Raw genomic sequence first — 24,158 nt, 5'->3', positions numbered from 1 at the left:
GTGATTTTTGATACGGATCACATTTTCCATTTTAGTTTGCTGTTAGCTTTCATTTTAAAGCTTTCTTAAAACCCCTATGACTTTTCTTACTTTTGCTCTCTGGCATATGGTAGTGGTAGCAATTATTGTATCAAAATAGGGACACAGATCCTTGGTTATTTGCACTTGTCAACCAGAGTCGGCTATTTCCCAAAAAAAAGCAAGTGTGAGTCTTAAGAGATGCCAAAGTGTTTTGGGACACCAGACCCTCTGACATTGGGTCTGTAAAATCAATGGATTCTAGTGTTTTTTGCCTTACCCTATCTCATCACCACCCCCCTAAAGAAGAATAGTCTACATTTAAGAATCAGAATAGTTCTCATGAGGGATTCCAGCAAGGTCCTGCTTACGTAATCATTCCTTGTTTGTGCACACTCAAAACATGACCTTCTTCAGGGAAAAGAAACAATAATCCATAATGGGGATAAACCTTTTATTTCTCCTGAATCGGATGATAGTTTTATAGGTAAAACATCTACAATCATGAGATGAACTGGCACTTCAAGGCCTCCCGGAACACAGGCTCTCCTTAAAGATGATCTCTTATCTTGGGAAAGACGAGATGTTCAATTTCAATTTCATGATTTTTTTTTCCCCCTTATAAGCCAGCATACATTTTATTAGCTTCCCTCTCTAGCCGAGTGGGCTCCCTGCTCTTGCTGCAAGAAGGGTCCTTAAACTTGTGTGATTCAGGGGAGGAAGCTGAAAGCAGCTTAATTAGCTACTTTGGCCAAGGAAGTGTTAAAACCTGACTCCTGGCACTCTTTCAATTTAGTGCTTTAAAATGATAAGCCGAATCATCTAATTCTATATACAAATCAACTGGCATGCTACCGCATGGTGGAAAGGGTCACCACAATTATGTAAAACATGAGTAATAACTATAATTGGGGTAGTTTGCTAATACAATAAAAAGCTCTGAACATGAGAAAAGTTATGCTCACAGCGGTAGCTATCACTTTCTAAAGTAAGAATTCATGGATGAAATGACATGAAAAAGATGGTTATAAAATTTTAATGGAATGATAAAAGGCAAAAGTCAGCCTCTCAGCTGAATTCTTAAAATCCCTATATATCACAATCAGCTCCTTAACTGTAAAATCAATGTGGAGTATAACATGTTGTCAATGCGGCTGTCACTGGAGAGGAGACTAGAAAGTCTGACAGCCACACAGCTCAACTGGCCAGTGATGAAAATACAACCGTACAGCCCTCTCTGTGGGTGTAATTGTTTAGAGAACTCCCTCCTGGAGCTGGGAACAGGAGCATCCTTCCTGTTCAGATGCCTGATTCATATTTCAGGCCATTTCATTACAGCATTAATAACAGAAAGTAGTTTCACTTTGGCAAATGAAATTATCTTTTATGGGAAACTATTTTGCTCATCAGCTTCAAAAGTTCAGCCCCGGCCTAAAAGAGAGTAATAAAATCGTTAACGGAGGGGTCTGCTTATTTATTTTCAGAGTCAGGTGTGCGTACTGGAAGGGTGTGCGTGCACATGCACATGCCTGTGTGTGTGTGTGTGTGTGTGTGTGTACGCGCGCACAGGAATAAATACTCTGGATGACTCCCACCTGCCATGCGTGTATGACTTTCAGTGGTTTCCTCAGATCTCCTACACTTGTTTGCTATTAGAGACCCACGATCGCTCAGTTTTCCTGGTATGGTCTCATTACTGCCCTAAAGCAACATTTTGCCATTCTAATTAAAAACTCCATTTCAACGCTCTTTTCAGTAATATTAACTCCACACATGAATATCCCCTGAACTTGCCAACGACTTCAAAATCAAGCTGGCAAATATATGGATGTATAATTATAAAGAGCAATATATTACACACTAATTGTAAATGTAGCCTTTTGAAATTCGCCACTGGTATGTTAGCAGAAGAGTGATGGATCCTCTCTTCCCTTTAATCATGAGTTCTTTTATCAATTTATTATTTATACCCCACCCAACTCCTTCCCGAAAGGATTTTTGACAGCTCATAATAAAAGACTTCAATGAAATAGGACCAATAAAATAAAGGTAAAGAAATACTAATCTTGTGATGATGAAGAGGGTACCGTAGTTGTATCCAGAAACAAGTACTAAAAATGGGGATGCTTGTTTTGCACAAAAATGAACTTCTTGACCACTAATAAGACAGGAAATGGGCTGCGTAGACAGGCATTGTCCTTTAATAAAAGCAGGTTTTGAAGACTAGATGCTTGTTGAAATTGAAAGGATACCATTTGGTGGTCTCCAAGCAGGAGAACCAATACTGGGAAACTCTTTCTGCATTTTTCCCATAAGAGAGCAGAATATAGTTGAGGAAGAATGCTTTGACTTCTAGAACTGGGGTATATGGTGCAGTGAATGGCTATGGATTCTTCCTTGAAAGTTTGGGACAGAAAATTAAAAGTATCGATGTGAGAATTCATGAAAGTACAAAAAAAAAGTCCTGAAAGAACTGGGGGTTCCAAGTTCGGAAGAACAGTCTGCCTTACGTGGCTGAAAGAGATCCAATTACTGAGAGGTGTTTGAGGCCGGGTGGATGGAACTTTCCATTAAACAATCCATCCTTTCAAAGGAGTTTCTGTTAGTTGCTTTTAGCTTTGGACCTTAGGATATAAAAATAAGAATGTAAAAATAATAATAAATATTTGCTTTAATTAAGTCTAGGAAAACAAGAATTTGGGGGATGGGATCCATGCAACAGAAAATAAAGTATGTAGCAGTGTGCATACGGAGACATTTTACTCCCTAAATTGGTGGTTTACATCATTTACCTTTCATCATGGATCTTCTGTTATGGATAAAGTAAGATACCTATAATCACTGTTTGAAAGGATAAATATATTAGTCTTCGGAAGTTAATATTTAAAGCTACTAGGATGTCTATTTAGAATGGAGAAAGCAAAATAATTGTGCAGCACTACTGAAACTTGTAGTTTGTATTTCTTCATTAAATAAAATTGTATCTACTGATGTAAATATGCTTCATTCTAATTTTAAAATGTTCCTATAATTCTCTAACAGAGAACATTTTTTTAAAGATTTATTTATTCATGGGAGACAGAGAGAGAGACACACACAGGTAGAGGGAGAAGCAGGTCCAGGACCCTGGGATCACGACCTGAGCCCAAGGCAGATGCCCAACCGCAGAGCCACCTGGGTGTCCCAAGAACATTTTTTTAAGGGGCAGAATGAGACTTCAAATTCTAAAACACACTAATAAAAAGATTCTGGCCAATGCAATATTAATTTCAAAATATAAATACTTGTAAGAGCACAAACATATTTATTAAATGATCTAGAAAATTCTACTCTGGAATTATCTTGATCAATTAATCTAATTTCATAATGTAGTTTTAATTCTCCCTGTCATAAGGCTCAGAGTGTTTACTTTTATTACAGGTTTTGAGAATAAGAAAAAGTGTTTTCCTTCTGGGACTCTTCTTCCTACATACCCCTCCCCACTTCATTTTGAACTAGACATGATTTTGGGCTAACAGACGCCTCTCTAATTAGAACACTCATTATCTTAGTCAAGATAGTCAATGTTGAATCAGAGGGACAGCCAGCAGTCTGCCTCTGGCCAAGGGAGAGAATGAAAACTGCTTTTGGGATTTCCTTCTCACATTTGCCTCTCATCCTCACCGGTCTTATCTCAGACTGAAGCTGAAACCATTGGTAGGACACCCCACAAGCCACCCCCCCAGGTCTCCTGTGTCAGTGGGCAGCCCAACAGCAATTGCTTCTTCTGGACCAACTGTGAGGAAATCAATTTGAAATCTGATATTAAAGTGAACTCCAAATAAATCATTCCCTATTCCTTCTCCTGGTCTTCTCCTCAGGAAAAGCTTTTCTGACATCCCATGTTGAGGGAAACAATCGGTCTCTGGGCTTGCTCTCATAGAAGCCTTAGTTCTCTATACTCTAAATACGGTTTCACTCTATGTTCCCCTTGCCAGAAAATGGGTGCTTCAAGGAAAGAACAGGGTGTTCATCATCCTTGTAACTTTGATGTCTCTTCAAGTCTCTGGTACAGGGCAGGTACCCAGACAAGGTTTGCTTGGTGGGGTTTTCATGGATTTGCTTATATAAAAGTCTTCTTAATCAATACTTCAATTGATAATGTTTGGGCACCTGTTCTATATCAGATCCTCCACCAGGCACTAGATATTACAGCCATCCCCCCTTATCTGCAGGGGATTCATTTCAAGACTCTTAGTGGGTACCTGAAGCTGCAGATTGTGTTGAACTCTATACACACTATGTTTTTTCCAATACATACATACCTATGATAGTTTATAAATTAGGCACAGTAAGAGATTAAAGAGATTAACACCCATAACTCAAAATGGCAGATAAGGGGAGACAATAATACAAAGATAAATGAGACAGAGCCTTAGATCCTGAGAAGTTACAGTTCAGAAGCAGATACTGATGGAGGACGATACAAATCAAAACTCTACAGTAGCAATGAGAAGGGAAGGCTTCACAAAGGAGGTGACATTTGGGCTGAGGTCTGATGAATGAGCAGATTTTTCCAGACTACAAACAAGGAAGACGTGTGTTCTGTTAGATACAGATTTTGACTAACATTGCAATGTCTCTCTGTCTCACTTCAGAAGAAGCTCTGTTCCTTTGTAAACTGTTATGAGAATCTCAGAAATGAATGAGGGGGTTGAGGAGAAGATACTAAAAAATGCTAACAGAAAAAGTAAAGCAGCATCCAAATATTAGAATAGTATCCCTCATTGCTTCATCCTTCACTCTAGTGCAATTGTATATGTGGGGAAATATAACAAGGTTTAACATAATGAATAAACTTAAAGTACTGTCTAGATGATAGGATACATAGCCCTAAGTTCTAGCATACTCCAGGTAAAACTCGTGAACAGTTTGTTAGCAAAATAATGAGCCATGAAAAATTGTCTAAGTAAATCTACAGAATAAAACGTTCAAATCCCACAATTTTTATTTAATAATGCCTCTTAGATTAGTGGTTAAAAATATATATGTGGAGTCTTTAACTTCAAATTTAGTAAAATGATCAAATTTTTAAAGTCATTTAAAACTACATGATAACTCAATGGTCTACTCTAGAACCAATCTGAGTTTTTGTTTTGGAAGGAGAGAAGCGATTTTTTAAAAACAATCTCATTTTCATTAAGTTGAGCTGATTGCCTGTGTGTGCCATAAATGTTCACTGTTAAAATGACTGAAATATAGATATTGCATATTTCAATCTTGTTACCCAGAAAACTTTGAGAAAAACAGATTATCTGACTTTTGTTGGTCTAGGGAATCACATTTTTAAAGAAAAGTGGGTTACCTTATATTTTACCTAGGGCAGGATTTTAGTAGGTCAAAGTACATGTCCACATGCTAAAGTTACAAGAAACTTACCCTTCCAGCCAACTACAATTTCTACATGCATATTCTACACAGAAAACAATTGCGAACACACAAGAGAAAAGGAGTAATAATATAACCAGCAGTGACGGTTATTGCAGGTTAAAAAATACCAAAAACATCAATGCTTTGGCAAGTGTCTTCATGTTATCAATCATATGCATCCACGTCTAACACAATCCTAATGTATTTTTGCAAACTGCAGATATGCCAGGTGCTTGGACTCCCAGCAGCACGCAAAATAATAAATAAATAAATAAATAAATAAATAAATAAATAAATAAATAAATAAATAAAATAAAATAAAATAAAATAAAATAAAATAAAATAAACCACCAGAACACCTACACACACATACACACACACAACGGAAACCATGAGTTGTTTGTATTTATCTGGTAGCAAATAGTCGAACACTACACTGACCAAGTTGTCTGGAGCAAACATCTTTTATTAACACACATTTAACAGGATTTAAAATATTCATAGGAAATGTGCATTATTATTATTTGGCATCAGCACGCTAGATTTTTAAAAATGCATGGAACTGGATATTGGTGGCACTCTGATATAAATGACAAATTATTTGAAAAAAATCTATTAAAATTCTTCACATCCTTTCTCTGTCCATGAGATTTTCTCTTTGCACCCAAGCATTTGTTTCTCTGTGTACAGTTCATTTCCTGCCTAGGTATCTCTTTCTGGTTTCAGCCATGTCACAGGCTTGATGAAAATCACAGTCTTGCTACATCACGCTAAAAATACTGCTCTTGGTGACCTTTTATGGCACAAGGAAGTTTCGAGGCTTTGGCTGATACAGAAAGGTGCCTATTGATGGTATGAAATTTAAATGTGGGCATGAGGTGACTTCTCTATTTTATTCTGTAAGATGATATGTAGAATTTTTACATTAGAAATTGCACTTGGGCAAATGGGCGGTGCTGGTCAGGATCAAGTATGAAGTGTGATTCTGGCATGGAGCTGTCATCATGGGTGGTTTCATAAGCAATGCTTTGAAGCCTTGACAGAAAAACTGCTTGTGCCCAATGCCAATCTCTCACTCTTTGTCAACTCAATTGCACATCCTTTCAGAGATGGCATCCATCTCCACTGACACCCAAAAAACAGAGTGCACTGCCATTATGTCGGGGTAAGCAGGCACTGGTCACTTAACTTAGGGGGTAAATGGCCCGCCTTTGGCTCTTTCATAATGTATATGACTTTGCAGTGTGCACATGAAGCAGAAGAAGAAGGAAAGGATTTTAATAAAAATGATGGCTGGGTTTCTTGGGTTAATACTTGCTATACAGTCATGTGTTACCAATTCTTAAAGGAGATAATGGGTTAATACTATTCATTTCAAACCCAGGCCCTAAAACTCACAAAGAAGGCAATGTCTATGTGCATGAAAATTCTGACCACATAGACTCTGTAAGACTTGTTTTATGGTAAGATAAGGCAGAAGTTTGCTCAACAAAGCATGCTATGCTGACTGGTACTTTGCAATGTTTTATACTTTATTTATGTGATATCTTCCTGCCTGTAGATAGAAGATCATGGCCTCTAGACAAGAGAATCACCACTGAGGAAATCCAAGCGTTGCCCTTCCTCTGTGGGAATAGAAATTATAGGTTCTAAAAAAGGAGTCCATTTCCCTCCTCTTCCAATGTGGCATTCTAAGGAGCCATCACCTCTATAGTGGACTGATTAATTATTTTTAGTTACCCTTTATTGAGCGCCATCAAACATTCTATACCTAAGAAGGACAACTGAAAGTCTATTTTCAGTTTTTTTTAAATTTCTTTAAAAAAATCTATTTTGAGTGTGAGCTCTATGGTTCATAAATCTGTATACAGTTGGTGACTATGCTGTCAGATTCCCCAGAGCATGTGTGATGTTCCCCTTAAAAGGGGTGTAGGTGCATTGAGTAGTGTGTTAATGCTTTCTGGGTCCTGGGTGTCGTTTATTGCACTGTGCTGATAATTTACTAAATGGTACCCAAGAGACCAAAAGGACTGGATGTGCCCTTGCAAAGTACCTAACTTGCTCCCAGGGAGTAATTACAAATTGAGAGAAATGGATGAAGTATTATATATTATTGTTCATAATGGCCTTTCTAAAAAATAAAGTAAGCTTTAGGGAAGGTAAATAGTTCTGATTCTATCTCATTTGATGTCTTTTTCCCCCTAAAATAATATAATTAAGGGTATTACAGAAATAAAAGAATCTATTTAATATACAATTGATATTGTTTCAAATACCATGTCTTTTGATTAATATCTAGCCTTTTGAAAGTCACTCAGGTGCTCATTGGATATAGAGCCAGAATGGCAATTGGCCAACAGAGCCACATCTTCAAAGGAGCCTCTGATTAAAAGACTTGACAAGATTAACCCTAAAAACCTCATTGTTCAAAGATGCAGTGTCCTCATTCACTCCGTAGAGCTTGATTTAATTTGAAACTTTCCTTAAAAAAAAAATTATACTTCCATATATATGCTTTTATAGAGGTAATTTATATAAAACTAAGTAGTATAGCCATGTATTCATTTTCTATATATAACCTAGTTATATATAGAACATACATGTGACTCTTTCACGAAAAACTAGAAAAGTCTCTTGATTGAATAAGGCAATCCCAATCTCCTCTTTGTGATAGTGCAGAATCACTGTTATCAGATTATGTATGCTTCTGTATTCTGAAGTCTGTCTTTCAGGTGTGACTAATAGTATAATGGACTCTGTTTCCAGGAAAACATATAAGGACATGGTAAGCATCCTCATGAAGTAAGACCCCAATTTCATGTCCCTCTGCCTGCAGAACTCCTCCAAAGCAGAGTACACTGAGTGGGAGATGATAACTTTCATCTTACAGGACACCTAGATGTACTCCAAAGGATAGAATGGGGCCATGTCATAATTTATTGTGAATTACTTCTTCCTGGAGTGATTTTTCTTATGAGGTCCTCACCCTCCAAATCCCTCAAGCCTACATTTTTCGTCTTTTTCTGCAGTCTGACTACCCTTGCCCTAGAAAAGATTATTATCACTAACTATCAAGAAAATAGGGGAGGCTTATGTCTCTGTTTTGGAAAAACTGAAGACATTTAATAGTCCCTAATGTAGACAACATTTGGCGGTATATCATTCAGACCACTTACTGTCCTCTGTGGTCACAAATAGAATCCAAGAACTAGGTGCACTGCCAAATCCATTGGAGGCAACCAACCGAAACTCATATTCTGTGTACGGTTGGAGATCTCTCACTTCATAGCTTAACGATGCAGAAGGACTGGAAAATAACCTACATAGGAAAGAAATGTTAACTAGGAAGCTTTAGATACTCAAAGAAATTTAAAAAAAAATACACAAGTAAAATCTTGTTGCAAAGAATTTTCAGGGAATGTCAACATACAGATAAGTACTGTGATTTTCTGTTGTTACAGGAGATCTCTCTTAAAATAAGGAGCCATTTGGCTGACGGTTTGCCCTACTGCATTTATATGAGATGTAAATCCTAGTAGTATTGAGAAAATTCGAGTCTACTCTTGAGACTGATTACCACACAGAATTTATAGACCAGGTATTATAATTTTGTTTCTACAGTTCAGACAGCATTCTTTTTTTTAGTTTAGGTATAAGCTTGCTTTATGCAGCACATATGCTCATGAAAAGTTAAGGGGGAAGAAATCTTATATAATGCTATATAAATGAAAAACATATTTTTGCAAAGCAAATAATTATCTCCTAGGGTGTTGCTTGTTTGTTTGTTTGAACTTCTAAAAGGCAGCCTTTATTTGTTGCAAGTAAGAACTGACCTATTCAAAAATTAAGACAAAGTAAATTATGTCCACATTGTGTAATCCAGGGGACAGTTAGGAGGATGGACAAAGTAGGATGCTCACTCTAGAAATCCATGGGTGGAGTGGCCAGGCCTCATCTGGAGCTGGTATCTGGGAGAGCCGGGAGCGTTGTTACGAGCTGGTGTAGACCAGACAACCTGAAGACTGGTTGGAGTGGCAGATGAAAGCCTCGGAGGCAGCACGCCATCTGGAGCTGTCGAAAAACACAGATGAATTAGAGCAGAGAAAACTGTGGAGAACATATGCTGGATGGAATCGAAATGCTCCATATACTGGAAAAACTGTTCCTCAGGACCAACAACAATGTTAAACATGGTCCATTTAATTTAACATTTTCATTCCTGAACTACTGTACTTCCTTATTGTTCATTTCAACACAATTACATTAGTATTTCAATCTTAAAAGCCAGCCCCCAAACAGCAAGACAAATGAATATGTACGACATTCCCACCTGTACTTCTGTTTATCTAATTGAAAATATGTAGGGAACTTAGTGAACCAGATACCAAAGTACCTTTTTAATTTAACTCTTGCTCAGCAATCAAGCAATCAAACAGTGAAGGAGTCCAGGTCTTTTATTTCTCCCATCTATATCACCCATTGCCACACTTAATCACACTACTCTTGAATACAACTGGCTTTTTTTTTTTTTTTTTGAGGACCATTTATTACAATTCTATTTTTCTACTATAATAACTATACATGATTGGGTGAAAATAGCACATTCCAGACTTAATTCTCATCTATGAAAATAGAAAAACTAAAATTCTTTTCTCAAATGATTTATACCATCAGTTGACCTTATTCAAATATGTTGCAAGTTGAAACATACATGTTGCTTTTTCTAGTCTAGTTAAATCTCTGGCCAATTTTTCCTGAATTCAGATTATCTGCCTGATATAATCCATCAAGGAACTCTATTTGAATAGTTCTACAAGGTCCAACAGGAATGAACAAAACTAAAACCAGAATATTCTAATTAAAAATATGACAAGATGACTCTGGTTATTAAATTAATTTTTCCAACAGGTATAACTCGAATGAGCCTATCCTATCAAAATTTGTTCCAAAGCTAGCCTGAAACTCAAAAGAAAATTAAGCAAAGCTCTGTGAATTTAGGATAATCACCTAATGGCTTTGAGCCTATGTTTCCTATCTTTAGAATGGGGATAGCTTTCTTTTGAGAATTGTTGTGAAGATCAGTCAATGTAAATAAAGCACCTTATTTTGGGTCTTGGTAATTATTAGTTGTTATTGCTGTTATTATTATTATTATTATTATTATTATTATTATTATTATTATTATTGTGTTGGACTGATCTGAACTTCCCATAGCATAATTTAGTGCTACTATAATGTAAGTTTTTAGGAACAATGTAATTATTGTAATAGAAGTTTCTAATGGCCAAAGATTCCTAGAGGTCATTGGTGAAGAAGGAGAAGGGACCAAAATTATGAAAACAACTATCAGGGTTCTTTTTCAACTTCTTTTTATACATAGCTTTATGTAGTGTGCGAGTTTTACATTCCTTGCCCCACAGGAGAACCTGCCTGTGAACTATGAAGCTAATGAATGGTCAGTGATGAGAATGGGCGAATTACATTACAGGTTTCATCAATCTGTCGTAAGGGTTTTGAGTTCATCAATAATCCACTAATTTATTCAATAAACATTTATTGAGCTTCTACTCTGCACAAAGTAGTATTCTTTGTGTGGAGGGCTAACAGCACCGAGTAAAACAGACATGGCCCCTGACCCTGTGGAACTTACATGTAAACAGTGAGAGCAAGTGTTAAGCAAACAGGTACCTAAGATCATACTAGACAGATAAGCTTAGGAGGAAAATAAACCAGGGTAAGAGAAGAGCAAGTGAAAAGAAGCATGCAATTTTATTATTATGTAACAATTGAAACTGGACAGGAAAGCTTTAGGAAGAATATGTCATAGATGACATTTGAGCAGAGACCTCAGTGGTCATGGGAATGTCTGGAGGAAGAGCAATCCAGCCAGGGAGGCAGTAGGTGCAAGGGCAACGAGAAGAGGAAGCACCTGTTGTGTTCGAGAGCAGTGGAGAGGCCAGTGTGGCTGACATAGGTCAAAGAGGAGGAAAGAAAAGAGGTTGGAGGGACAGACAGGGTCTAGATCTCTTGAGATCCATTCTAGTTCTAGGCCTTGAAAATATACTAAGGGCTCTGGATTCTCTTTGAAACAGATTTGGAGGCTATTTCTGGGTTTTATTTTTTTTTATTTTTTATTTTTTTATTTTTTATTTTACTTTATATTTTTTTTTTATTTCTGGGTTTTAATAAAGGACATGGTGTCATGTGGAACCTATAAAGGCTGCTCTATGCTAATGGAGGAATAGGGGCAAGCGTAGACCTAGGGAAATCAACTATGGTAGAAATCCAGGTAAAAGATGACAAGAGCACGGATTTGAGCAATAGCAGAAGAGGTGGTGGTATATTCTGCTGCTCAAGTGAGTGGAAAGTATTTTGCTAAGAGAAAATAAAGGAGTTAAAGATGATGTCAGTGTGTTTAACCTAAACGCCCAGGTGAATGGTGGTGCCATTGCTGAGCTGGGGAACGCTGAGGGGAGAGATCAGTTATGGGGTGGTGGTGGTGGGGGGATGTCGGGAATTCTTTGTCCATGTTACAATGAAGAGGACACACATCTCCAGGAGGAACATCAAGGAAGAAGCTGCAGGTATGAGTCTAGATAAGAGCTGTGGATGACGTATGTGTGGTACTTAATAGCTGAGATTTGATGAAATAACCCAGGGGGTGAGTGTAGATGGAGTAAGCACAGAAGATGTCTGGGAACTGAGCCATGAGGTCCAGATCAGGAGGGATCTTCTACAGCAAAGGAGGCATAAAGGAGGGTCAGTGAATGAGGACAAAAACCTAGAAAATGTACAGCCTGGAAGCCAAGCCAAGAAAGCACATCAAAAAGGAAGGACTGATCAACTCTTGTCAAATGTGCTGAGAGTCTAAGGAAAGAGACCAAGAATTATAGTTTGCATTTGGCCAAGTAGGGGTGTTTGGTGGTGTTGCCAAGAAGAGACGCAGTGTAGCAGCGGGCACAACATTGGGGCTAGAATGATCGGGAAGAGAATGAGGGGAGCATGAGCACAGGCAACTCTTTTGAAGGATTTTGTTCTAGTGGGGAGTAGAAAATGGGGCAGCATTTAGAGAAGCTTCTGGTATTAAAAGAAGTTGTGCTAGGAACTGGGAGATGTTATAATGCATGCACACCTATTGGAAAGATCTGGAAGACATTTGGGGAAATGATAATGGAGCAGAAGGAAGATTAACTGCCTAGGATTCCAATTCCTTGTGTGGGAGAGAGACTGGCAAGCTGGGGCACCATGGCTGTTGCACAGAGTAGGGATGGTCAACCCAGTGTACAGAAGGGCATTCAGAGACTGGACACACAGAGAGAGGTAGATTTCATGACGGAAAAACAGCAAGGATCTCTTCTGATGATCTCCATTGTCTCAGTGAGCAAAATAAAAGCAAAGGTATATCAGGTCAGTGCTGAAGTGTGGGGATGAACCAGATGCTCTGGGAGAGATGAAATGGTATGAAATTGTCCCCTCACTCATTAGGTGTGTGACACGCCCAGGATGCAGTAGGATGGCTGTCCAGGGCCACTTATCCCATAATCCACTGCTACGGACTTGCTAATTGATCATTTATCTGTGAGCACATATAGTTTTGACAATGAGTATTTCTTACCTGCTATATGTTGTTTAACTGATTCATAATATGTGAGCAGATATCGAAAGGGCACGGACAAAAAGTAAAGTACAAAATTGTGTATGATGTACAACATAAAAAGTCAGGCCCCTCATTTGACTATTTTCTTAATCTAACTTTTCTGTGTCGAGGAATATAATGTCATCTACAATCCAGATTCGGAAGAAAAATCAGTACTGATAAGCCACCAACATGAAAAAACTGGAATTTTAAATATATACACAAAAATCCATTCATGTGTTTAAAACTGCATGACCATGCTATTAAGAAAGAAGGGAGGAGTGCCCCAAAGTGGGCTCCATAATAATAATATAGTACATCTTGGATTCTCTTCTGAGAAATACAAAAAAAAAAAAATGTGTCCCATTAAATTGGTCACACTCTGATTATATAAAATTGCAAAATATTTCCAGACAGAGTGATCATCTGAAATTATTTACACGTAACTATTCATTTTGCATGCTTCTAGTAACACTGAATTCTGGAAACCTTTCTTTCCCCTCTGGTTAACCCCTTTTATCCTAGACCTATTCCTTAGAGGCTCCTTAGCACCAAAGCAATAACTGGGAGCCAGCCATAATTTCACCCCTGGTTTCTTAACAGAAGAGCCGTGTATCTATCAGCTTGATATATTGTCTCCAAGATGCTATGTTGCTCAAAAAGCTTCTCTCGAGTTTAATATGACCCTCACGGGGCAAGCACTCCACAGACAACCTCCTGAATCAACACATCTTGTCCAGTAAATACTAATTCTACACGGCAAGTGGATAAAACAGCTACCCCAATCTATAAATCCAAAGGAAGAGAGTTTTTAATAAAATTTCAAATTTAACCTTTTTTGGAAGGCAAACTGAATACAACACATTAAGCCATAAATTAAACCACAGATCGGACTAGTCTAGATGCTATGATCTTTTAAATGTATGATTTTATTAAACTTTTAAATGATGTGCACTTATGGATTCTTCTCTCAAAACAAACAAACAAACAAACAAACAATGCCCTAAACTTTGGCCCCTTACAAACTGATAGATCCCACAGGGGGGCTCTAAAAAGCAAAAACAGAGACTCAGAGTTTTTTTTTTTTTTCTTCATTTTTCCATGTGACTGGTGACTACCAAGGCTGTAGTAGCCAAAAGAGGAAATTTTGGGGGAGAAAATGAATTCAGTGCACTTCTCATAGGCACCCATTTCTCAGGATAGCCCACCAACTTGTTACTACTGCAGTGTGTTTTTGTGTGTACGTGTGTGTATTTAAAATACTGGAATAGGGATGTGTGGGTGGTTCAGTTGGTTAAGTGACTGACTCTTGACTTCAGCTCAAGTCATGATCTCAGGGTTATGAGATCTAGTCCAGCTCCATGCTCCGTGGGGAGTCTGCTGGAGATTGTCTCTCTCATCCTCTCCTTCTATCCCTCCCCTTGTTTGCATGTGGACACTCTCTCTAATAAATATTTATAAAAAATAAATAAAATAAAATACTGGAATCAAATATTACATTAAGATATTGAAGAAGTCTATGATATATTGTATTAAATTCAAATCTGTCACAAAATAGATCAAACGTCATTCTGCTCAAGATTCTTTACTGGGGGAAAGGAAAGGGGCAGAGCAGAGGGAAAGAGGGGTTTAGACCATCTACCTTATATTTAGCAGAGAGATAAGACATGACTTGAATAACTGTAACACCACAGAATGTGTACCCAGCATAAAAGAGGTAGAAGTGTTTCAGGGGGTTCAGAAGCCAAAAACTCACATCCAAATGTGCACTGGACCTTGTCTTTCAGAGGCACAGGCCTTGAAGGGGCACTGCCATGGGGGCCATGTGAGACAGTTCCTGTGGGGTGGTCATGTCCTCAGCCTGATTCCAGGGCCTAGGATTCCGTCAACTATGCTCACACTCATTCCAAGCCTATGTGCTGCTTCTTCCTGGCTTCACTTGGAATCCGACTCCAGCCTAGCCCAAACTACCCACCCCTACCCACCCCCCTTCAGATGGTAGATGGCTGGCATCCTCATTTAGATTTCCCTGTTAACATAACGCAAGAGAAACCATGGCCCTTTATCTATATGCATCCTGGCTGCACCGCTGAACAGCCTGGCACATACTCAAAATCCTTGGATTACACATTTCCTCTCATTTTCTGAAATAGCTACATATGAGCAAGGATTTTAAATTCTAGTTTCCAGAATGGAAAATTAAAGTTCAGACACATACATTGAGTCGTTGAGTCATAAACAAATTGAAAACAGAAGGCAAGACTCAATTTCCAGTCACTAAACCATATGTCATTAAAAAAGATATTAATTATGAGGAATATGCAGATGTGCTAACAAATGGACAGTCAACCTTGAGCACAAGGATGTACAAATAGAGCAGCATTAAATAGTGGCAAGTAGGTTAAAATAGATTTAATGTTTGCAAAACAGTCTCTCATAATATCTAAGTTTTTGAACACACACTTTGTGCTAGGGTGTTTTTTAACATAATTATTTCTAATCCTAAGAATTACACTATAAATTGCAGTGTTATCTCTCTGCAGTATAGATAAAGAATCAGAAGCTCAGAGAGGTTAAATCTTTTCTCTCAAATCACAAAAGTGGTTACTGGCAGAGTGAGGACTTGAACTGGGACTTTAAATTTTTTTTTTTTTTTGGGACTTTAAATTTAAAGACAGTGCTCTGAATTCTATACTGCAGAACAGGATGTTATAGTAGGGGGTTGATACTAGAAAATAAATATTATATTTATTGGGGTGCCTGGGTGGCTCAGTCGGTTAAGCAACCGACTCTTGATTTTGGCTCAGGTCATCACCTCAGGGTCCTGGGCCTGAGCTCCATGTGGGGGTCCTTGCTCAGCATGGAGTGTGCTTGAGAGTTTTTTCCTCTTCCTCTACCCCTCCTCACGCTCACACACACACTTTTTTTTTTCTCTCTCTCTCTCTCTCTCAAATAAATAAATCTTTAAAAAATTAAGTTTGTCAAATAAGCATAAAAACAAATCATTTACAATAGTAAATAGATTAGTTTTAGTAAAGACTGGATTTATGTTCTGTCCAATTCACATTCTTTTTTTTTTTAAGATTTTATTTATTTGAGAGAGAATAATAAATAAATTATTTATTTATTTATTTATTTATTTATTTATTTATTTATTTATTTATGCAAGAGAGAATGCACAAGCAGGATGGAGAGGCAGGCAGAGAGGGAGAAACAACCTCCCCGCTGAGCAGGGAGCCCAACTTGGGGGTGATCGTAGGGCCCGGAGATCATGACCTGAGCCTAAGGCAGATGCGTAACTGACTGAGCCACCCAGGCACCCCTGTTCAACTCATATTCCTCAACAGTTCTTTCCTGGTCTTATTTATCACAGCAGGACCTCTATTTCCTTATGATCTACAAGGAACTGCTTTTGTAAATTTGCTAATTCTCAGAAATTAGTCAAGCCCACAGAAATTCAATGAAATACCAAATGGTGAGGTCTCCATGTAAGAAAACTATATTTAAAGAATTATAAGTGTTATCAATATGTATGCCATAGAATTTATCTTTGACCATAGAATATTAAAAATAAAACAAGAGTATATCAACTTTGGAGTGCAGGTAGCTTATATGGCCACCACCAGTTAAGGGATTCTTGCCTAAAACATCCTAGGCAGGTAACACTTAGGCCTTTGTGTCTTCATCACCAGTGAAAGGAAAATAGTTGCTTTGTATGTTGCCTCATTACACTATTGGTCAGTTCTTGTTGTTGGTAAATTCCTTCTGATATAGAATGAAACACTGTATCACATCTACAAGACTTAGGGTGAATATAATCTTTTGCCCACCTGGGGGCCTCCAAGAGTGAAATAGGGTACTCTATATAGTTCACAGGGTTAATTGAGCAGCAGCTGGTATAAATTGGGGCTATCAGGGACAGTGGGTGCATATGGTTGGTCATGCTAACACTGTACTCTATAGGTCCTTGTCTTGGTTGTACTAATTTCCAAGAACAAGCCTCTACTACCATCATGGGGTAGAAATGCAGGCATATTTAAATGGTGGTCTTCTCCTTGACTAAATTTCTCCATTTTGAGTTAAACATCTCTGCTTCCTCCAACTAGATGCCAGTATTCCCCAACCATTATCTAGCCTTGGTACCTGACTTGGATGTGTTCAGTTTGATAACATATCTTCAAAAATATGAAGCCTTATACTTAAGCTAAACACTCCTTGTGGATTCTGACCAGAGTAGATCACAAGGAAACTCCGATTTTCTTTTCCTCAAGGGAAGTTGCTAAAAATTCATGAAGAATCTTACTTTTGGCCTGCTACATATTGGAGTTCATCAGTGTTATTCAGATTGGCTATACAGTTGATTCAAAATGATCATATGGATCAATAAAAATGCCAGATCAATAATTTTTCAAGAAATACGCAGAATCGGAGAGGAATGTTATGAAGGAAACAAAGTTATGTAAGAGGATACGGTAGTGCCCAGCACAGTGCTTCATTTGCATAAGTTGTCCTATAAACATGGATGGATGGATGGATGAATGGATGGATGGATGGATAGATGGAGTTGTTGGTAGAAGACAAGATCTGCAGAAAAGTTTCTTTCCCCTATGACTCCATAATAATTAGGATCCAGACTATATTTTCCATTTACAAAGAAAGACTCAATTTCCTGAAAATGAATAATTTTTAACATAAAAGATTGTTTGGAGAGTACTAATACAGTAATATCAAATTAGATCAGAAATACTACTTTAATATACATTCATTTTATCACTTATTTCTCTCAAAGCCCCATCCCACAGACGTGCAAACTGAGGTTAGAAAGGTCAAGCAATATGTCTGGAGTATATGATAATAAATGGCAACCCATGGCCTCACACATCTGTTGGTTCCAAGACTGTAACTCATATCTCAACATCAACTTGAATCTTAAATTTAAGCCTAGCCATGGCTTTTCCCTATAACACCAAAGTAATAGCAATAAAAATACTTGAAAACAGAAAACTTATTTTTAATTTTTTTACGTAACTGTTAGAGCACTTATGAGATTTTGCAAATTTAGTATTTCTTATCAAAGAAATATTAAATAAATGCTAAAATTTGGTTTCTGCAGAGCTAAACAAGCCCCATTTTAAAGCATGTATTTTCGAACTACAAAAGTAATACATGTGCATGATAGAAAACTTGAAAATTACCAAGAAACAATCATCCCTAATTATATTACCCAGAGACAGCATTCATATACTATTATAGACTCTCTCTCCTGTCTTTCTTCTCTACAAGTATATTTATGCATAATTTTTTGAAATTTGAAATGATTAAGCTAAATACATTAAATAAATTATTTAGTAAACTTTGTTCGTTTTACAATATGTGGTGAAAATTCTATGCCATTGACTGTATGCATTTTTTGGTAATACGACTTTACAAAATAATTGTGGGTGATATTTTTACAGATATGGAATATTCACTTAACAAGGCTGATATTTTATGGACCAAGAATTTGGCTGGTTCTGAAATGCCTATATGTATCGATTATATTGTATATATAAATAATAGACTGTTATATTAGTTTAGGGCATACAACGCAATTCTATACATTATTCAGCTCACCATAAGTATTGGCATCATCTGTCAGCAAATAACATTATTACAATGTTATCAGTTACATTCCTTATGCTGTACTTTTCATCTCTCTGACTTATTTTATAACTGAAAGTCTGTACCTTTTAAGCCGCTTTATCTATTGCACCTATGCTTCTACTCACCTTTCCCCTGGCAACCACCACCAGTTTGTTCTCTGTACTTAAAAGTCTGTTGCTTGTTTCTTTTTTCTTTGTTTATTCATTTGTTTTGTTTCTTAATGTCCACTTATGAGTGAAATCATATGGCATTTGTCTTTCTCTGTCTGACTTATCTCATTTAGCATTATACCCCTTAGGTCCATTCATGTTGTCACAAATGGCAAAATCTCACTCTTTTTCATGGCTAATATTCCATCCATCTTCTTTATTCACTCATCTATGGATGGACACTTGGGTTCTTCTAAATCTTTGCTGCGGTAAAAATAGTGTGAATATAATTTTTCAAATTAGCGTTTTCATTTTCATCAGGTAAATACCCGATAGTGGAATTACTGGATCATATGGTATTTCTATTTTTAATTTTTTAAGAAACCTCCATACTGTTTTCCAGTATGGAAAGCTGTACCAATATGCATTCCACCAACAGGATCCATTATATTTTTAGAAGGCAGTTGGCTATAAGGGCCTGGAGTTCAGGGGAGTATTGGGGGCTAGATATATAAAGATCAATTAAAGCAAAAAACTGTGATAAAAGTATTAAAAACAGGCTTGTTGGCCATTTAGCATTTCTTAGTTTCTAAAATGCTTGTTCATGTATTTTCCTCAACTAAAGATTTCAAATCTTCAATAAGCTTTTTATTATTACATCAGATAGTCCTGACCTCAATATTGTAGACATTTGCTACTCTCTTATTTAAGTCTAGTTAGCTCTTAAAAAAGGTTTAACTTAAATAGATTATTGCCAATTTCTTGAAATATTTTTTTTAAAGATTTTCCTCTTATTTTTTTTTTAATTTTTATTTATTTATGATAGTCACACAGAGAGAGAAAGAGAGGGAGGCAGAGACGCAGGCCGAGGGAGAAGCAGGCTCCATGCACCGGGAGCCCAACGTGGGATTCGATCCCGGGTCTCCAGGATCGCGCCCTGGGCCAAAGGCAGGCGCCAAACCGCTGCGCCACCCAGGGATCCCTCTTGAAATAATTTTATTTGGAGTTTATGATAGCTAACTCATAGAACAGATGTCTGTGCATTGGTTAAGATCCATCACTTGGGTTCAAATCCTGATCCTGCTTTTTGTTGTTGAACAAGTCCCTTAACCTCTCTGTGTCTCAGTTTTCTCATCAATAAAATAAGGATAAAAATAGTACATACTTCATAGGGTTGCTTTGTGAGGGCTAAGCCAGTTTATAATATTTACATAATACAGTAAAATATACACTATAAAGGCTATTAAGTGCTTTCTATTGTTATGATCTTGAACTTTCCCCCAATATGACACATGGTTCTGCTATGTCTGTTACTCATACAATGAATACCTCATAGTTTATTCCAAAATCTCTCCTTAAGTGAAGGTTACTGAGTTGCTTAATGTCCTGAAAAACAATGTGATTTTGTAATTACCAAAGAAACTTGGTAGTTATAGGGATGGCTGGATGGTTCAGTGGTTGGGCGTCTACCTTAAGCTCAGATCATGATCCCAGGGTCCTGGGATCAAGTCTCGCATCAGGTTCCCTGTAGGGAGCCTGCTTCTTCCTCTGCCTATGTCTTTGCCTATGTCTCTGTGTCTCTCATGAATAAGTAAATAAAATCTTTAAGAACAATTATTTAAATTTTTTTTTCATGGAAATAGGACAGTATTTTGGAGTTAACCCCACAATTGCCCCATAGGCAAATCCAGCCCAGTTTATAACTAGTTAGTGGCTAAAACAATCCAACTGATGATGCTATAGCCCACACCACAGCAGAGATTGCATATATAATAGAAATTAAATATGTTTGGGAAATCTGTATGTTTATGGTTTGTTGAAAGCTACTTGAGGACAAGGAACGTACATTAAGATTTAATTGTTTCCCTTTGTAATTTTCTTTCCCATCCTTGATGTCTCTGTAGTGAGATCTCTAAATACAGTATTTGCAGTAACAAGCATATTGATGAAAGAACAATATCTGATCCTACACTATTTTGTGAACAGTTTAAAAATTTACAGTATTTAGAAAACTCATGCCTGATGATACCCATTAAATAGCTTAAACTGTCCAGCCATCTTAATTTTGATCAGATTAGTAACCGATTTTTACCTCATCAATCAGATGAGCCATAAAATTGAGGATCTCATTACATTTTAGTCAAAAAGACTAGATATTTTTATGAGACTGAGGCACTGCCTACTGCGCTAAGAAGGCACTGACTAGATATTTTTAAAAATATTTTTCATTTGTAAGTTAACATTCAACAATTTAGATACTATTATTTCACATACATTATCTTGTAACACTGAAAATATCCTTCTAATGTAGTATTGTTTCCCCATTTTATAGATAAATATAGGTTTAGAGATACCAGATATCCCTGATTGACTCAGATCCTGACTCAGATCCTTATATCCCTGACTGACTCAGTGATTGTGCTTTTACCACATCATACTTCATATTAAAGGAATTAAGGTTAGGCTGGGGAGTCATGTAGCCTGGAGGTAAAGTTTATTTTGCTTTATTTTATGGAAGCAAAGTTTCACTGCGAGGAGAGGAGTGCTTATTGATATGTTCTGGTGATAGAGAAATTTTCAAAAGCTTGGAAAACTATACTAAATGCATTAGCATATGTTAAAATAATATGAACTATAAGATTTTGGCTAACTCAGAAATTTCTTAAATTTTCTTTTCAAAACATAATAACAACAACAATTAACATTTAAATGCACCTACATTTTCTTGTTTGATCTTACAATTCTTAATTCATATTCTGAATTAAATGGTGTGGATATTGCATTACTTTTACAGTACCTTGTGATTGCCTGAAGTGCCAGTCCCAACTCAAAGGTGTGTATTTTGATTCAAAAATCCATTTTATATCCTGTTAACTATGTAGTCTCCAAGCTATAAATACTAGAAGTAGAAAGCATTACAAAATTTATGATGGGGCACCTGGGTGGCTCAGTCGGTGAGGCATCTGCCTTTGGCTCAGGTCATGACCCTGCGGTCCTGGGATTGAGCCCCACATCAGGCTCCTTGCTCAGCAGGGAGTCCGCCTCTCCCTCTCCATCTGTCCACCCCCCTCAGGCTTATGCCCTCTCTCTCTCTCTCTCTCTGTCCTCTCAAATAAATAAATAAAATCTTAAAAACAAAATAACAATTAACAGTCAACCCTAAAAACATTCACATAGTTGTCTTACTTTATTGTTTACAATCACATATTGTGAGTTTATTAGCTCCCTCTCCCCTCACCCAATAAAGTAAAATCAAGCTCTGAGTAGCCCTGATTCATTCCAGTGTTTCCTGGAGATTTCCAAGTGTGATCCAGAACATGCAGTAAATGCAATTACAAGAAACAACAAAATGCAACCACAGTTTCATGAGGGAATGCACTATATCTGTTCTAGAAATCTTTCTAGCCCAGGAACTAGGATTATGCCTGGCAACTAGAAAGAACTCCATAAATATTTTTTGGATGAATGAAGGTTGATCAAAGTTCAAAGTTTTGGTAAAGATTTTGATTTTATTATATTAAGAGTTTTTAACAAATTGACAACTTTAGTAACTTTGTTAACTGCCTTGTAAAGGATACTAACATCTAGATGTTCATGAATAAAGATAAACATGTTAAAATGGTAAAGTCAATTTTAAGTATTTATTGTATGCCAGGTACTGAACTAAATGCTTCACACAAATAATCGCATTTAATCCTCATAATAATCCCATGAGTTAAGAGGGGTGAGTCAAGAAAAGGGAGGCTTTGACAAAGTTTTAGTCTGTTTGGGCAGCTATTAGAAAATGTCATAAACTGGATAGATTATAATAAACAGAAACTTATTTCTCACAGTTCTGGAGGATGGGAAGATCATGATCAAGGCACCAGTAGGTTCAGTGCCTGGGAAGGGTCCACTTCCTGATTCATGGATGGTACCTTCTTTTGCGTCTTCACGTGGTGGAAGGGGGCAAGGCCTCTTTTTGAAAGGATTACTTCCATTCGTGAGGGCTCCATCCTAATGACCTAATCACCTCCCCAGCTCCTACCTCCTCATATCATTACATTGGGTGTTAGGTTTTGACATGAATTTTGGGAAGACACAAATATTAGGACTGTAGCAGATATGATATGTGATTTACATAAGATCATAGAGCTACTAAGTTGTTGAGCTGCTGTTTGAATCCAGCAACCTATGTCCAAAACGTAAGCTTCCTCCTGTTATTTTAAAGAATGCCTTTTATAGTGACCTAGTCAAACCAAAATCTTGACCCTCTTTGGAGGCAGAGTGTGGCCAGCCTCCTTTACCTGCCTCTTCCCCATCTGCCTCACAGGATTCTAAAGAACCAACTCAGTCTGGATACTGCTTTGAAGGGCGGAGAAATCTTAGAGCTAGGATGTTCAAAATGAAGTAAAACATTTTTGGAGGTTCTTTTTTTTTTTTTTTAAATAACTATGTCATTTAAATTTTGAGGAGGTTTATTTGAAGTAGACACTTGAAGAAACTGTGTCCTTCTTTGTCTCAGTCTCTCTATATCTTTGTTTATCAGGATTTTTTTTTTTCTCTTACTTGTCAAGGCACCCTTTTTTGTGAAAGCTCTCGGAAAGGTCTCTTGAGAAAAAACAGAAAACTAAGATGCATAACAATGGCTATAGGCATTATAGACCCAAACTCAAGAAAGGATGACGTTTTTCTCAAGGTTGTTACCAGTGCAGCAGAGGAATATTTAAGACAAAGCCCTAGGAAGAAAGCATAGGTATAAAATAAGTTTTTGTTTAAAAAAAATCCAGCATTTACCTCTCAGCTCAATGACAAAATAAAATATTTTAGAGTATATTATTGAATAAAAGCTGAAGATAGTATGACATTTGTCTCTGCTCTTTCACTGACTCATTTGGTTCTATCTTTCTGAGGTAAATCCAAAATCTCACCAACATTTCACTGGTGCGAGAATACAGCAGTCAAAAATTGGTGCAAATATTTGTCAAAAGTTACATGAAACCCAATTGGCAGATCTCACCTAGCTCTAATAATTGTTCCTCATGAAATGAAAAATTGTCCCCGTGTTCAGTAAGAGTACTTTAATTAGAATGGAAAAGAAGCCAGGATATCCCCAGTTACAGTTTATAATAGGAGTAATATAGAAAGGGGTGGCAAAGGTGGGTCAAGGGCACCAGAATAAAAAGACACCACTGAATACTAATTGCTATTGACCATTTTGAGAAACAAAAGATTCCACTTCACATTAGCATCCATAGGACCATGGCAACATACCTCCAACTCCACCTCCCTTTGTGGTTTAAGATTAAAGTGTTGCTTAACAT

The 24,158-nt window shown here is 37.2% G+C and overlaps 1 protein-coding gene across 1 annotated transcript in view; it reads right to left on the bottom strand.

Moving 5' to 3' along the window:
• Positions 1–24,158, bottom strand: part of USH2A (usherin) — a 691,295-nt gene that overhangs the window by 241,903 nt on the left and 425,234 nt on the right. The window contains exons 38-39 of the mRNA XM_072814508.1: positions 9,348–9,498; positions 8,604–8,746 (exon numbers count right to left, since the gene is read on the bottom strand). Coding sequence (XP_072670609.1) covers positions 8,604–8,746; positions 9,348–9,498 — 294 coding nt within the window. The remainder of the gene's footprint in view (positions 1–8,603; positions 8,747–9,347; positions 9,499–24,158) is intronic.

The sequence above is a fragment of the Canis lupus genome, chromosome 38 (genome assembly GCF_048164855.1).
Source record: "Canis lupus baileyi chromosome 38, mCanLup2.hap1, whole genome shotgun sequence".
In the NCBI taxonomy this organism is placed as follows: domain Eukaryota; kingdom Metazoa; phylum Chordata; class Mammalia; order Carnivora; family Canidae; genus Canis; species Canis lupus.
This window is presented reverse-complemented; position numbering and strand designations above follow the sequence as displayed.